Source organism: Talpa occidentalis, unplaced genomic scaffold (assembly GCF_014898055.3).
Source record: "Talpa occidentalis isolate TD23 unplaced genomic scaffold, MPIMG_talOcc4v2.1 talOcc4.11, whole genome shotgun sequence".
In the NCBI taxonomy this organism is placed as follows: domain Eukaryota; kingdom Metazoa; phylum Chordata; class Mammalia; order Eulipotyphla; family Talpidae; genus Talpa; species Talpa occidentalis.
Genome location: NW_023601104.1, coordinates 16,757,037 through 16,772,982, shown reverse-complemented (window position 1 = coordinate 16,772,982; position 15,946 = coordinate 16,757,037). Strand labels below are relative to the sequence as shown.

General features: G+C 38.7%; 1 protein-coding gene across 2 annotated transcripts in view; it reads left to right on the top strand.

The window, feature by feature from the left end:
- Positions 1-15,946, top strand: part of FBN1 (fibrillin 1) — a 238,049-nt gene that overhangs the window by 177,006 nt on the left and 45,097 nt on the right. The window contains exons 32-42 of one of the 2 annotated variants that reach the window (XM_037502430.2): positions 258-380; positions 529-651; positions 2,100-2,225; positions 3,800-3,922; positions 5,729-5,851; positions 6,158-6,322; positions 7,432-7,500; positions 7,594-7,719; positions 8,863-8,985; positions 9,646-9,804; positions 12,234-12,305. The exons of the other annotated variant lie outside the window; for it this stretch is intronic. Coding sequence (XP_037358327.1) covers positions 258-380; positions 529-651; positions 2,100-2,225; positions 3,800-3,922; positions 5,729-5,851; positions 6,158-6,322; positions 7,432-7,500; positions 7,594-7,719; positions 8,863-8,985; positions 9,646-9,804; positions 12,234-12,305 — 1,332 coding nt within the window. The remainder of the gene's footprint in view (positions 1-257; positions 381-528; positions 652-2,099; positions 2,226-3,799; positions 3,923-5,728; positions 5,852-6,157; positions 6,323-7,431; positions 7,501-7,593; positions 7,720-8,862; positions 8,986-9,645; positions 9,805-12,233; positions 12,306-15,946) is intronic. 2 annotated transcript variants of the gene reach the window in all.

The following is a 15,946-nucleotide window of genomic DNA, read 5'->3' as shown; positions in this document are numbered from 1 at the left end:
CTGTACCCTGCTCTTATATGCATAAATAAATAAATCATTAAAAAAATAATGGCAACTAGCATCCTATTGTTCTATCTTTATGAATTGAACTGTAAAGCTACTAATAGATGTAGAGTCTATGTGTGGGCACTAAACTGATCGCTATTTTACTGTTTGCAACTAAAGAGAGTCAACTGTTGAATATTGCTAAGCTATTTAAAAGACCAAAAAGGCATCTGCACTACACTTCTTTTTAAAACCACTGGTTATTTTTCCAGACATCAATGAATGTGAAATTGGAGCACACAATTGTGACAGACATGCTGTATGTACCAACACAGCAGGAAGCTTCAAATGTAGCTGCAGCCCTGGGTGGATTGGAGACGGCATTAAGTGCACGGGTAAGTTAGAAAATAGAAATTGCTTCTCGTGACTGCAAAGATTACAAATATGACAGTGTTCATTCTGTAAAGAAAAATTCAATGCATGCATAATTGATTTTTAAATGTCACATTTTCTGTTCATAATGATGTGACCTTTTTCCTCAAGATCTGGATGAATGCTCGAATGGAACCCATATGTGCAGCCAGCATGCAGACTGCAGAAACACCATGGGCTCTTACCGATGCCTCTGCAAGGAAGGATACACGGGTGATGGCTTCACATGTACAGGTAGGTTCGTGCTGAAAATCACTGTGCGAACAGCAGTCAGAGAAGCAAGGTGTTCCACATTTCTCAGATCATCCATCTCTTCCTGAAGACTGGGTCAGCTTTAGGCCATTTTTAACAGAAGATAAGTTGTTTAAAACTATGTTCTTGTGAAATGGAAATTTGAAGCCAGGTCACTTAGGAAGACCTCAGAAGCTAAACAAATAATTATATAGATAGAAGGTGGGTGAGTGAATGGATGGATAGATGGATATATAGATAGTTACATAATAAATACATATATCATTGTCATTAGTTGAAAACAAATCACACCCCTTTTTATAATGTTAGCCTTTATATTTTTGTGTCCACTTCTCACTGTTGACTCATTTTCCATACCAAAATCAAAAGAGTGAGCTTGCTGTAAGAAGCTATGTAAGGAAAAGGGAATCAGATATTCTGCATCAGGTCAATTTCTGATTCAGCCATCATCACTATGATTTCACATAGGTATAAGTAAAATTTTGTACCTACTTTGTAAGGAATCCAATCATTTCCAGTTTTACAATATGTTATTGATATTTTCTTCTCAGCTCTAATGAGTTACCATGACATACATATGTCACTATGTATAATTAGAAACATGACTATAAATTTGATATACATGTTTATATGAATATGAATACACAGACAACACTTTTTTTTAACATCAGTGGTATTGAATAAGACATTAAAGTCCATTTCTCATTGGCCATTAGGAAACGTAACTGTCCAGATGGCTCAAACTTTCATTTATCTTGAACACTTTGCTTATAAGGAGTCATTCAGATTTACAAGTGGCTAAGGCCTAGTAAGTGATTTGCCTGGAATCTTTTTTAACTCACTGAAAATTTTATATTTGAAATTGTTTTGGCCTAACCCAGTAATGTTGTATCATCTTTAGCCTCCCTTTACTTTTTAAAACCACTCCAGGTGTCATGTATTAGGCATGTATAGTTCACGTGTTTGATATTTAATGCCTGGGATTATTAACAAACCTCAGCAGAGATGAAGTGGGCTTGGATTTTTGGTCTCCTCTAGAGTTACTCTTCTAGTTCTTTGCTTCCCAGCTAAGCTGAGCCTGCCCTTGGGAAATAGACATAAACCATGGTGTGTTATTTTTCGCATAGGTGTGTCCTCATTTTGATGAGCCTGCTTGAAAAAGACCCTTAGTTTGAATGATTCATTGGACTGATCATTCATTTTACATCATTAAGGATAATTTAGCATTCAGGATTCTGCATCTGAACGTCCCCCATATTCATTAGCTATTAAATTAACATCAAAGGAGAAGTATAAATGGTTTTAAGTGTCAAATAGAAATTAAGATGAGATGCCACTACATTCAAGAAGTTGAGAATTATGAAAACTGTTGGCCCTGGGGAATTGGAAAGCTCCTAACTATAAGTAACTTGTGTTTCTTTCCACTATAGACCTTGATGAGTGCTCTGAGAATGTGAATCTGTGTGGCAATGGTCAGTGCCTAAACGTCCCTGGAGGATACCGCTGTGAATGTGACATGGGCTTCGTGCCCAGTGCTGATGGCAAAGCCTGTGAAGGTAACTGATGGGGAAGCTGGTCTGCAAGAGTAAACCTATTGATCATAGGAGAGAGAGGGTAACCAAGTGCAGTTAACTCAATGCAACCTATTCATCCATTGCTAGAGGAAAAATCTCAAAGTGCCTGATAATGTCCCATGGAATGGTTTTCTTTAAATATGATATCACAGTTTTTAATTTCTGTTCTACTTTGGTTTCTACAGAGCACATAGTCTTTTCTCTATGTAGAATTCTAGATGTATCACTTGGTCTCTAAATATCTTATATGAACATGAAACTATCTTTTGCAGATCCATTTAGTAGGGGGCCCCTTAAGGCTAATGCCATGTGTCATGGTGTCTCTCAGCTCAAGGCTCTGTCTTTCTGAGACATATTGGTAAGACAAGATGAGAGTCTTGGGAGCCTGCTGGCTAAAGATGGATCCCATTAGGAAATATAAGATTCTTCTCTTTACCCACACTTGTCAAAATTAAGCACATTATTCTTTATTGAGAATTAGTGACTGTAGTAAACTAAAGATTTCAGTAGAAACAGACAAATAATGGCAGTGGACTAAAGTTTAAACAAGATCCTAATTAATGTCTTAACTAATAGTTATCGCTTATAAATAGCACATTAACTCAGTGAGTCTTCTAGCCATGACATGTATACAGATTCCCTTATATGGTTCTATGTAAAGACTTTTCTTTGTTATGGAACCATTGGATATTCTTTATACAGTTTATATTAAATATGCAGAGTTTGATATAAAATTCCTCAGAGGCAAGAAACCAGATTGTACTTTTGATCATGTGCCTAATGCCTTGTTTACTTTTGTTACTCCAAACATCCAAGGAAAACAGGTACTGTGCCACCTCTGCTAACATAAATAGTCACAGAGAACCTTCGGCTACTCTTAATGCTATCAGGGGAGGTTTTGTTTGTTTGTTTGTTCTTAATATAAATCACTGCTAGCAGAGCAGTCATGGCTATTTAGAGCCAGTCTCAAGGCAGAAAATGTGTCCACATGTCAATACAAAAGCAGAATGTTCAAGTGAGGCAGGGACAGCGGTGTGGAAGAAGCATCTGCAGCTTTTAGACTCCATCAACAATAGCAAACACACACCATTGTTCCAGGGCTGCAGAGGATTATAAAACTGGTTGTAAAAGTTACCGCAAAGCCTTTGTGGTTCTTAACAGTTTTAACCCACAGCAGAAACAGTGAATGTATGTGAATGTACAGATTAAAAACAACCAAAGAATTTAGCCTAAGGTGGTCTATTTGCCTCTTATTTTACCAAAGTGATGTGGAACTGCATGAAACATCATAAATTATATATGTGTGTGTACATATATACATATATGTATGTGTATGTGTGTTTATACTGCATAGCCCACTGCTTGGCATGTAATAGACTGAGAAAAAGCAAGTTCTTAATATGTAGTAAATCACCTAAAAAGTCCATTGGAGAAACCTCTAGATTGGTGTCAGTTTTCATTTCCTTAATAACATAATAATTACATAAATCAGTTTTCTTTAGCAAAAAATAAATTTAATTTTGTCCCCCTCCTCTTCTTTTTAATCTCTTCCCAAGATATCGATGAGTGTTCCCTTCCAAACATCTGTGTTTTCGGAACCTGCCACAACCTTCCAGGCCTGTTCAGCTGTCAGTGTGAGACAGGCTATGAATTGGACAGAAGCGGCGGGAACTGCACAGGTGAGGCATCCATTCGAATCAAAATCTGCTCCCGGTGGTCCCTGGGACAACATAAGGATATTTCAAGTCACAAAAGGAAAGCAGGGATGAAGCACTAGGAGTCACGGAATCCATTTCCTCAGAACTGGGGCTGGTTATACGTGAGAATACACAGAAAAGAGCTGAAAAAAGTCAAAGGAGCAGCTTTGGAATCAAGCTCATTGATTGCAATGAGGAATGTTTTAGGGGTGCTCAGCTGTAAGGCTTCCCGGGCATTCCTTTCCTCCTTGAGTGCATTTCCAGAGTTTCCTTTCAAAGGTCATACCTGAAGGTCATAGGTTTTCTTCTGGCACTTCTTGCTTGCAACACCACTCCTTCAAACCCTATGCTGTCAGTTATCCCCAGAGTTATCATTCTCTTGTCCAGCAAGGGACTCTCTAAAACATAATAAGAAAAATTAGAAAAGCCTTATCACTCAGTGGAACATCACTCCATTAACCGCGGCACTCAAGTTAAGACTTCAAAAGCCATCTACAATTCTCTGCCCTAGCACATACGAGGATACTGAGGAACTGAGTTCCAATCTGTGCAGGCTCAGGATTTCAGGGACAAAGCAGAGTTTTCCTTTCAGCCACCTAAGCAAGCCAGGACTTGATTGTTTTTCAGGTCAGCACCACCAACCAGCACCAGCACGTCCTGAAATGGCTCTGAATTAGGATACTACTCCCCAGGCATACGTTCTTCTTTTGGTTTTCACATAAAGTATTGTGACACCTAGTTGGGTCTCTAGAATGCCTCAGGAAGTTGCCTCTCTGTGGCTTATATCCTCTCCTCCATGCCCCAAGTCACCCTCAGTGTCATTCTACCTCACCTCCTTTCTGTCAGTTCGCCCTGCCCCTCCTTGTTCACATGCAAATTGAGAAAAATTAATGGAAACTGCTGAAGGATTACCAGGTCCCAGGGGCAGGTCTCCAGCAGAGGAATCATCTTCATTTCCTGTCTCTACTCTCTCAATCCATTCATCTGTTCTTGAGAATTACTTGAGTATTCAAAACAGACACAAGGATTGCTCAGGGTTAGAATTTGCCAAAACCCATGTCCTAAATATCTGGAATTCTGTACATATTTTTAAGATAGAAACTGAAAGGAGAATAGTCAACCCAGCATCAGTGACGGGGGAGAGAGAGAAAAAGAGAGAGAGAGACAGAGAGAGAGAGAGAGAGAGAGAGAGAGAGAGAGAGAGAGAGAGACTCTTAACAGGCTTGAAGAAACTCACCAAGCCTGGGGCCTGTGTGCCTGCTTGCACCTGGCTATAGGGAGGTTCACACACCTGGGGGCGGGAGAAGGGGGAGCAACAGAAGTCCCCTGCTTCTGAGGGCTCCCTAGGACATCTTGCTCTAATTGTGCGAAATAACAAGCCGCACATATTAAATATATTTTCTTAAAACCTGTGTCTGAATTTTTGGTTGACCGAGGTCGCCCTAGTGTTTTGCTTTCAGTTACCTTGACTGGAATATTTTCCCTGCTTCCAAAATTATATTTTCTCCTCATGACAAATTTGAATGCTCAGTGTGTTCCAGGGGGGAAAAAAAAAGACCCAAGACTATGACATACTTCCTTCCTGAGGGATTTTGTTTCAGAAGAGGAAGATTCTATTTCTAGCTGTAATTGTAACTAGTAATTCCTGAAACTTCTTACTGGGAGCTTGTGGGGTGCTACCATTTTACAGTGATGTCTGGCCCATGTTGGCACAGGTGATATTCCTGCGCCTTGATGTTTGATTTTAAACATCAATGAATAATCCTGCCCCTTGCTCTTTGGTTTTAGACATAAATGAATGTCTGGATCCAACCACATGTATCAGTGGGAACTGTATCAACACCCCAGGCAGCTATACCTGTGACTGTCCACCCGACTTTGAGCTGAATCCAACTGGAGTGGGCTGTGTTGGTAAGATATTAAAAATCTTTTCAGTGAATCATACTGTTTGTTATTTTTAAAGCAGTAGCAACATTCCATTCTCAAATGTTCCAAAGGAGCAATATGAAAACTTTAAACATTTCCTAAATCTGACTTCTACTTTTGGGTTTTCTTTCTATAGCTAGATTCTCAGTATATGTGTGTTGGGCTACTTTTTTAGTTTCTCCGTCAGATCAAAGTATGGTTTTTTAAGTAGTTTCTGAAGTGGGTTTGAATTTTCAACCCTCATTTCAAAAGAATCTGCCTGATGCCTTTTTGTTTGTATATGGTGAATAGATACCCGCTCTGGAAATTGCTATTTGGATATTCGACCTCGTGGAGACAATGGAGATACAGCCTGTAGCAATGAAATTGGAGTTGGTGTTTCCAAGGCTTCCTGCTGCTGTTCTCTGGGTAAAGCCTGGGGTACTCCTTGCGAGCTGTGCCCTGCTGTGAACACATGTAAGTGGACATCCTCCTATTTATTATTATTTTTTCAAGGCCAGTGCTCTTAGATCCACAGAATAAAAACTACACAGGGAGGGATCTGCCCCTACTCTCTGCTCTTCAGTCAGAAAAGGATCCAGCTCTGTCAAGGGACCCTGCTCCCAATGTGGGAATTGGCAAGCATCCTGTTGGCTTGCACTAAAAGGTCAGGTGGGGCAGGTAACATCTCACTGCTGAATGAAAAGCAGATAACATTATTTTAACGATTTTCTAAATTAGGTCACTTCTATCACATAGGACTGGGCGCGTGCATATATATGCTTCTGCATATATATGTTTGTTTTTAGAAAAGCTAGAAGAATCATCAGATTTGGAACGAGCGTGATGATTATGAAGAACTGGTTCTTATAGAAGGTCACAGGGACGATACAGCAGAGCAAGGTCATCCTTATTCTCGAGTTACTCTATGTGTCACTCTGCTGATAATATGGTACTAACATGAATGTTTTCGACTGAAACCTTGGATGACAGAATTAATAGGTGGAAACAAAAGACACTGTACAAAGTTGTTTTTGAAAGTCAGAGGAATCACTATTACCCTCTGAAAAACAGAGAGGCAAGAAAGACCTTTAGTCATTAAGAAGAGACATGGGAAGGGAAACAAGACAGAACAGCTTTTCCTAAGGCTCTGTCTGGAAAGGGTTTTGGGTATAAACTGATTAACATTATTAAGAAAAGCTGTAATTCCCAGGAAGTGAACGGAAATAAGACTGAACAAAACACAAAAATAGAGCAGTTTGTTAGAAAACAAAAAGAGAAAGAAAATCTTTAAGAAGAAACAGTGATGGAGATAGGGAATAAATTGGGTCACAGGAACATAAGACCAGAAGAGTAGGGAGAGGACTCAAATGAAGACAGCCGCTTTCCATGTGGCACAAGCCAAAACCTCCTGCAAATGACCAGTGTACACTGAGAAGTTAATGTGCCTCATAGGGTGGGGTAACTGCTACATTCCTGAAAATGAATATTTTCAGCTGGATATGTCAGCATTTCTCTCGAGGATACTCTGCTTCTAGAAATGTTACATTCGAAAGAACTCAATTTACTTTTTTCCCTTTCTATAGCTGAGTACAAAATTCTTTGTCCAGGAGGAGAAGGCTTTCGACCCAACCCCATCACTGTTATATTGGAAGGTAATTCTCTTTCTTCTATCTTCAAAGGCACACATTTTGAACTTCCCTGGGTTTATTTACAAGGCTGAGAAAATGCCATTCTTGTTTTGATAGATATTGATGAATGCCAGGAGCTTCCAGGACTGTGCCAAGGTGGAAAATGTATCAACACTTTTGGCAGCTTCCAGTGCCGCTGCCCAACAGGTTACTACCTGAATGAAGATACGCGTGTGTGTGATGGTAAATGACTCTTATATGATGATAAATTCTTTGAGCTATTCAGAACTAACCTTAAAGCCCAACATAGAGCTACCAGGCATATGCAGAGCTTCCCCATAGAGCACAGTGGCCTAAACATGGGCATGGCCAGGTAAACATGCCATGCTTAGAGCAGCTTGCACCAATGTTACTGATACCACATCATCTCCAACATGTCCCAACTCTCCCTCTTTCTCCAAGAAAAGAGGAATTTGTCATCTTGGGCCATAGTCCCATCTACAGCTGCAAGGAGTTTTCCATGCTCTTTAGAGAAGCCATTTCAATTAATGTAGCATAGGTTCAATTATCTATTCTGAGTAGTTCTGTCCTTCACCACTTATCCTCTGAACTAATGCACTTTGAACTCCTCCTACAAGACAATCCCTTTGGCTTTATGATATAAGTGGTTGCTCCTATTCATCCTGTGTCACTGGAAAGAGAATATTCAGAGCCCTTGGACCACAGACCAATCCTACATATAGGATTCACACAGCTAGTCAGGGAAGAGACTTCCTTGAATCCTGAGGAGACATATACCTTTGGCTCTTCATAAGATTTATTTATAGGTGAACCTCACCATGAAGACCTCATTAAGTATTGTTTGAGCACTACTGTGCATGTGACACAGCTCTCAGAGCCATCGAATTAACAAAGATCAGGATCAACTGCTGGTTTTGAAAATGGGGAAGGAGGTGTGAAGCCCTTGCCTCCTTGTTACTTCCCATACTGACCCTTGATGCTGGTTGTTGATGGCTTTAGGACCTGTCATATCCTTCTTTCTATCCTTCCATAGATTGTGTGACTAAAGTATGCAGTGGTCTTTCTAAGGATATTTGAGAATTAGTTTCTCCAAATTTCTCTCCTCTGAGGATATTATGAACTCATTTGTTAGATACTCAGATCAGAAAGCAAGACTTCCTTTTCTAAAACCCTCTTTCTTGAGCACAAATTTCTTTAGCACAAATAAAGGACACTGATGACTGAAACATCTATTTCTCTTGTCTGGTTTTCAAAGTGCCCTGTGAAATTTTTCCTCCCTAACAACATTTATATTGACACTAGGTATCAGCCATGGCAAGGAGTAACATTTCCCTATTCACATACCACTTTCTCTTTGGATTCTAGATGTGAACGAATGTGAAACCCCTGGAATCTGCGGTCCAGGGACATGTTACAACACCGTTGGCAACTATACTTGCATTTGCCCTCCAGACTACATGCAAGTGAATGGGGGCAATAATTGCATGGGTATGTCTAAGCTTTTCTCTGTAATCCACTTTTGGTCCTTGTCTGCAAAGAGAAAAGTAGCTTACGAGTCCAGCAATTAGTCCTGACTGTTATGTTACATACCAGACTTCGTGCTGCCATCCGTTCCCCATTTTTCGGAGAGCCTCTACTTCTGCAAACCATAAGCTGGGCCTTTTTCTCACCATCTCCTGTGGGTGACTGGGAGTTTTCTTTAAAATGTAATGCTGGAAAATCCCAGACAACAGTTTAATAGTACTTCTTTTGTTTGACTTTGGGTGTATCTTTATGCAATTATATTTACAGCACTGACCTACAGTATTAAAACATCATGAGTTGGAAATGAGAAAATTTCTGCCAAATAGCAGTGGAGAATTGTTACTAGGAGACTGGGCACAGAGTCATGTAAAGTTTATTAATGCTACAACTACATAATGACTTAGTTCTGTGGCATAAAATACCAGGGAATACATTTCTCAAAGTCTGTTTCCTTGCAGCAGCATAGGTAGATGGAAAGTTGTATAAAGAGCAGACTTTTCCTGCTCATATCAAAGTCAAGTTACCATACAATGCAAAAGAATCTCATCCCTTGAATGTCCCCTTGGGAACCTGCTATGGTTCCCCCACAGCGTCACCAATCCCTATATTCCTTCTTTCTTCTAGACATGAGAAGAAGTTTGTGCTACAGAAACTACTATGCTGACAACCAGACCTGTGATGGAGAGCTGCTGTTCAACATGACCAAGAAGATGTGCTGTTGTTCCTACAACATTGGCCGGGCCTGGAACAAACCTTGTGAACAGTGTCCCATTCCAAGCACAGGTGAGATATGAGTTGATAAATTACCCATGAATAGTTGGTGAAACGAATTTTAGCAAAGGAAGGAAAGGTGCATTGTTCATTTTCATAAGAAAAAATGAGCTCATAGATATTTAAATCCACACTTGATTCTGATCCTGAAAATTGAATCAGAATTTAAGGCAGCCCACAGAGATGCAAATATAAAGTAAGAATGCCTAGGGCAAATAGCAAACAAGGGTAAGAAACTTAGAGCAAGGCATGAGGCTAATACACAAAATCTAAGCTGGGAATTCCTATGAAGTTGCCAAAATGAACACAAACTTTGGCTCCAAACTTTCTAGCAGTTCATATAAAAAGAAAAACATGATCACGTCTCAGAATCTCAGTGCAACCTCAATACTAAAGGAAAGCACAACTCTTCTTGGTATTGAGTTGAGAGAAATTTCTTATAGCCTCATGGAGAGAAATCTATATGCATACTATATATACATATTTTTAAGTCTGAAGTATCTTCTTGAGATAAATGAAGTGAGGACTTTTATGTGCTACTTTTCTATCACATGGAAGATGATATGTATCACATGTCACATATACTCAGAATATTAAAATATAGATCTACCATGTGATCCAGCAATTCTTCTCCTAGGTATCTATCTGAGGAATGCAAAAAAAAAACACGAATGCAAAGGGATAGATGCATGCGTATGTTCTTTGAAGCACTCTTTCCAATAGCTAATGTGCCATTGTGATCAATGGCATTGTTTACTAATGTTATGATTTAGATGGCATGAACCATCATGCAAGTTATTGATCAGAATATTCAGTAATACCTATTTTATCTCCCCTTCCCCCAGTAATGTATAAAATATTTAATATGTTGTCTGGTGTTAACGGACAATATGTATGAAACAGAAGAGTCTTCATTAGTAAAAATATACCATTTCATCCATTGTTTACTCCAGAAATAATATAATAACCACCACTTAGAATATTGAGTTACCTGAACTCAGCAAGATGTCTCTAGAACAAGGGTTGTTGCATTTTACAGTATCACACGCATATGCTATCATGGTTTAATTGAATCGTTTTGGCAGAAAGTACAGTCTGCAAAATTTAAAAATATTTACCCTTTAGCCCTTTAAGAAAAACATTGCTGACCCCTGATCTTGACTAATGGTCTTCAAATATTTTGATCTAACATACCAGTCAATAAAAAAAAATCTGGGTATACACACACTAGGCATGTGTATACATGTAAAAGTATGAGTACATGTCTACATATATTTGCTTTCAATTATATTAAAAATGCATTTATTTTCATGAACTGTTATAAAATATACACAAAATGAATTTTTCTAATTAGATTTTACAAAGCTAAATAGAAATCCTAGTTATTTATTTTGTCATCTCAGTACATCTTTCCAATTTCCTCTGGAGAAAACTTTGGAGACCCTTAATATAGATTGCCATTTACTTTTAGAAATGGTTGTCTGAGTTTTAAGAATCTACATACTTTTAATATAAAATGCAAGAGTTTTGTCTTCATGTTGAATATTGGCCAAATTCAGTCATGCTTTTCATTAACTCTGAAATCTGTACACACTTTAGGAGTCCCTGAAATTTCTCGGGATGACCAGTGTCAGCTGGCATGACATTTTTTTGGAAGTGGACATTCATAGATTAAGGAAATAAAATACTAGGAGAAGAACTTGTTAAATTTGTATTAAAATTCTTCCAGAAACCTTTTACTAATTTTCACTCAATTTGACTCATAAGGCGATGGCCTTGAGTTTGCCATATCAGTTACAATCCTCATCCGGAATTATAGAATCTCAGTGTCAGAAGGGACTTCAGATGGCATTTCAGTTCATCCTTTATTATCAACTTTGATTAATTCAGGCAGGAAAGAAAAAGACAGATTGTGGGGGGAGAGAGATAAAGATAGCAAGAGAACTGTACCAAAAGAAATCCCAGTCCAGAAAGTAAAGTGATGATGTAAATTGGTTATGTGACCTGAATTAGTCATTAATAGAGCCAATGTCAAGAACTTGGCTGGATTTGCCTTGGGCTCCTGCAGTCGACTGAGGAAATGACTTTTGTAAGCATTCCACATGTCCTAGAGCCCTTAATTCAGAGTAGAAAGAAGTACACTTGCCAGCCCCTGGGTTCATCCTCATACAAACCCCGGTCCTACACACAAGTGCAAACAAATGAATGTCATGTGTTGTAAAAACCTCTGCTTCTCCCTCATGATCATGTCAACTTGAGAGTACTTTTCCTTCAGAGTTTCTCTTAAGGACAAGGTTATAATGCTATTGGAATTTTCAGCTTTGTTTTTTATTTTAAGTTCTTCAAAATACAGGTAAATACATTTCAAGACTATTTGCACAGTAATTTTTTTATCCTAATCATTTCTCCTTGCTGACTGTCCCCCAATCTCCACCTTGCAGATGAATTTGCTACCCTCTGTGGAAGTCAAAGACCAGGCTTCGTCATTGATATTTACACTGGCCTACCTGTTGGTGAGTTATGACTCGATCATCAGAATTTTCTGTTATTGCCCTTGTTTTAAGAAAATGGAGTGCTCAAAATATTAAAACATAGATCTACTGTGTGATCCAGCAATTCTACTGCTAGTTATCTGTCTGAGGAATGCAAAAACACGAATGCAAAGGGATAGATGCATTCATATGTTCTTTGAAGCACTCTTTCCAATAGCCAAGTTATGGAAACAACCTAATTTCCGAAAGACAGATGTGTATCAGGAAGGTGTTTTCTATATATATAAATATATATATTTATATTTATATTATATATATTTATTTATTATATATCATATATAGTACATAATAGAATACTATTCACCTATAAAAAAGATAAACTCTTGTTTTTATGCCAACATGGATGGAACTGGAGAGGATGATACTAAGCAAAATAAGTCAGAAGGAGAAAGACAAATACTAGATGTTGTCACTTGTATGCTGAATGTAGAGAAACAGTACAAAGGGTTGGACATAGCCAAACCAATAACAAATCCTAGGAATCTGACTGCATAATCGAGGCTACCAGATGATAAAGGGGAGGGTGAAAAGCAAAATGTGGAGGGAGCATAAGGGACTATGGTGGAGGACTATGGGTGCCTTGGTAGTGGGTGTGGTGTGGTAACATACATCTGAAAGGTGTGATCCTATACCTGTAAATCATAGACAGTGTTGTAAACCAATGTTGCCTCAATTTAAAAAAGAAAAAGAAAGAAAAGGAAGTATATACCATTATTTTCTCAGTTTGCTTCTTTTGCCATAGAAGGGAAAGTTACTAAACAATTCCACATAGCTTTATTGAAACACTGATTCTTACTTTGAAACAAACAGTGCAAACACCGTGTAGCTCCACCTAATTGCAGCAGCATTTTTGTTGCCCATTTTTAAGAGAACTGGAAAGTCTCTCACAAAATTACAATCAAGCTTAGTTAAACCAACCCTAGGCATCAACAAAGAGAGAGAGATTCTGGGAGTAGGGCCAGTTGACATTTGATTTGACTATAATTCCCACTCCTTCCTTCTGATTATCACACCAATCCTTATGTGCAGATTGCTCATATAAAGTCTTTTTTGTGGGTCAATTTTATCTCATATGTAATCTCCTCAGGTCATCTGCTTTGAGAATTTCAGATGTAAAACTTTAAAAAATTCTTTCTAATCTGAGGCCCATCTGGTAATTGGAGCAGAGACCACTACAGTACTAGAGATTCCTTTGCAAGATTCAGAAGCATTGTACAGTGCTCACCCAACAGAGGCCACGCCTCTGTGCTTTAAAACCAAGTGATATAGAAGTAGATGGGAGGCTGATGCACTCCCAGCTTGACTTATAGGCACCCTTAGATGCTCCTCCTGGGTTTGAGCAATTGTGTCTAGTAGCGAACATCACCAGTTGCTTCGTTCCACCTTTTTCCTAATAAGTAAACTGAAATCCACATCAGCCTTTCCAGTGACCTTGTTTAAGAAAACAAGGGTCTGGTCCAGCAATCAACCCAGCTCCCTTAGTGCCAAATCCATATGGCTCCACAGCCTAGTCAACGTCCAAAGAAACTTCATGGTTTGGAAAGAAAAACTGCTAAATGACATTGGCATGAAACACCTGGCCCTGGTTGCTTTGTTTTCCTCTTCCCAAAACAAATCTTTTCATCTCCATAGAATCTCTGATCCGATGATAAGTGGTCCTTAATATAATTGTTCTCTATGTGTGGACCAGGCGGGTGCTCCAGCAAGACTACAGCAGACAAAGAAAAGACATAGAATTAGCATTGTCCACCAGTGGAGCTGGAAAGGCCTTCAATATCATCCAGTCCAAACACCTTACTTTACTGTTGAGGAAGGGACTCAGCCGAGGTCACCTAGCTAATTAATAACAGAGCTGGGCCCAGAATCCAGTCCTGACTCACAGCTTGCTTTGCCTCTAGGTCTTGAAAACTGGAAATGTGATAGTTAGCAATATACTTATTATTACCAAATTCCACCATGACAAAATATTTAGATGACTGAGAAACTTTGTTTTATTTAAGTTTTATACTCTCCTTCTAAAGGGTCTTAAGATTGTTGGCACATAGAGCCCATTTGTATGGGGTTAAAACTATAGCAAGTTTATTAATCTTGTCTTAAAATATAAACTTCTCCAAGTTGAAGTTCAAATGAAATCCAGACAGGAAAAGAAAATATAATTTTTAATATATTCTCTTGCTATTTTATGCCTAACAATGGCTAGAAATTTGTCCCCGCCTGTTATTGTTAAACTTGATAATATATCACTTATTTAAAACAAATGAATGTGAATATAGTATTTCATGTTTTAAATCATACTAGAAGAATATCACCTGAATTGATTTTCTGTTTGCTGATGATACACAGATGTGATGTTACTTTGCACAACTTTTTAAAAACGTGGACGACAAATGTGTGAAAAATCTAAAAACATAAATTACCTATGTTTGAAATAGCAATATGCCCTTTGAGATTCTAAGCTATTTTTTCTCCATGATAAACATCAATTTGCCTTCAAACAAAATCAAACCCTTTAAAAAAAAAGGTCTAAATAAAGCTATGGCCTGTCAAATTTCTCCTTTAAAACATGGATTTTAGTGTGTGATTCTTCTAAATCTGCAGCTCCACTTATAGGCTTCACATGAGCCTTACAACTAATGGATGTAACACACATAGGCTCCTGACAATAAAGCATCTAAACAACGGTAACAGAAACCTAGTGACTTGGAAAGACTTGTGGTGTAGACCTCCCAGCTGCCAAAGCATTTTGTGAAACTGCTAATGGGTTGTTGGAGGCATCCTCCAGGATAGCCATCATTTTGATAATGGTTCTGTAAAAGAGTATCTGAGTATTAAATGAGAAAACCTAAGGGAGGCAGGATAGCCTGTTAGCGAATTCCAGGTGTCAGATCCTGACTCTGTCTCATATTTGGCCGTGAGGCCTTTGGCAAGTTCTGTTCTCTGACTTGGCCTCAGATCCACCATCTGCATAGTGAGGACAGTCTTGGTGCTTAGAGACCATCTCATAGGGTAGCTGTGATAATTCAGTGAGTAAATCCATGTTGAATGCCTGAGAAACATACAAGGCATATAGCAAACGAGACACTCTTAATACTATTATTATTACCCTAAAGGATGCTGAATGAGGAGTTAAGAGTGGAGGGCTGAGGAGGAGGTGAGAGCTGTCCACCAGCTGGCCCTACCTGCTTAGCTGCTTGGGTCCTGTCTCTGCTCTCAGGCCTGCTTTGATCCTGTTTGAATGCTCACCAAAATTTAACAGACTTTGATTGACACTTAACATTTGTCCGATAGCGTTCAAGGGACCATTATGCATATTGGTCAATAGTGTATAAAATAATGGTATATTATATATAGTAATGATATAATATATAATTACATATTATATATAATAATATTAACACAGTGGTGCATCAGCAAGGCCCAGCTCCTGACCTTAGGAAGCCATGATTGACTGCACACGTCCTTCCTCAGTGCTGGCCCTGTATTCACAGCCCAGGCCCAGCTTGTACCCCAAGACTTGACTTACCTCCTTTCCAAAGCCCTTAAAGGAGGAAATGGCATTTGAAAGATCAGCCTTGGTTGTGTTCTTTATTAGCTGACCTTTC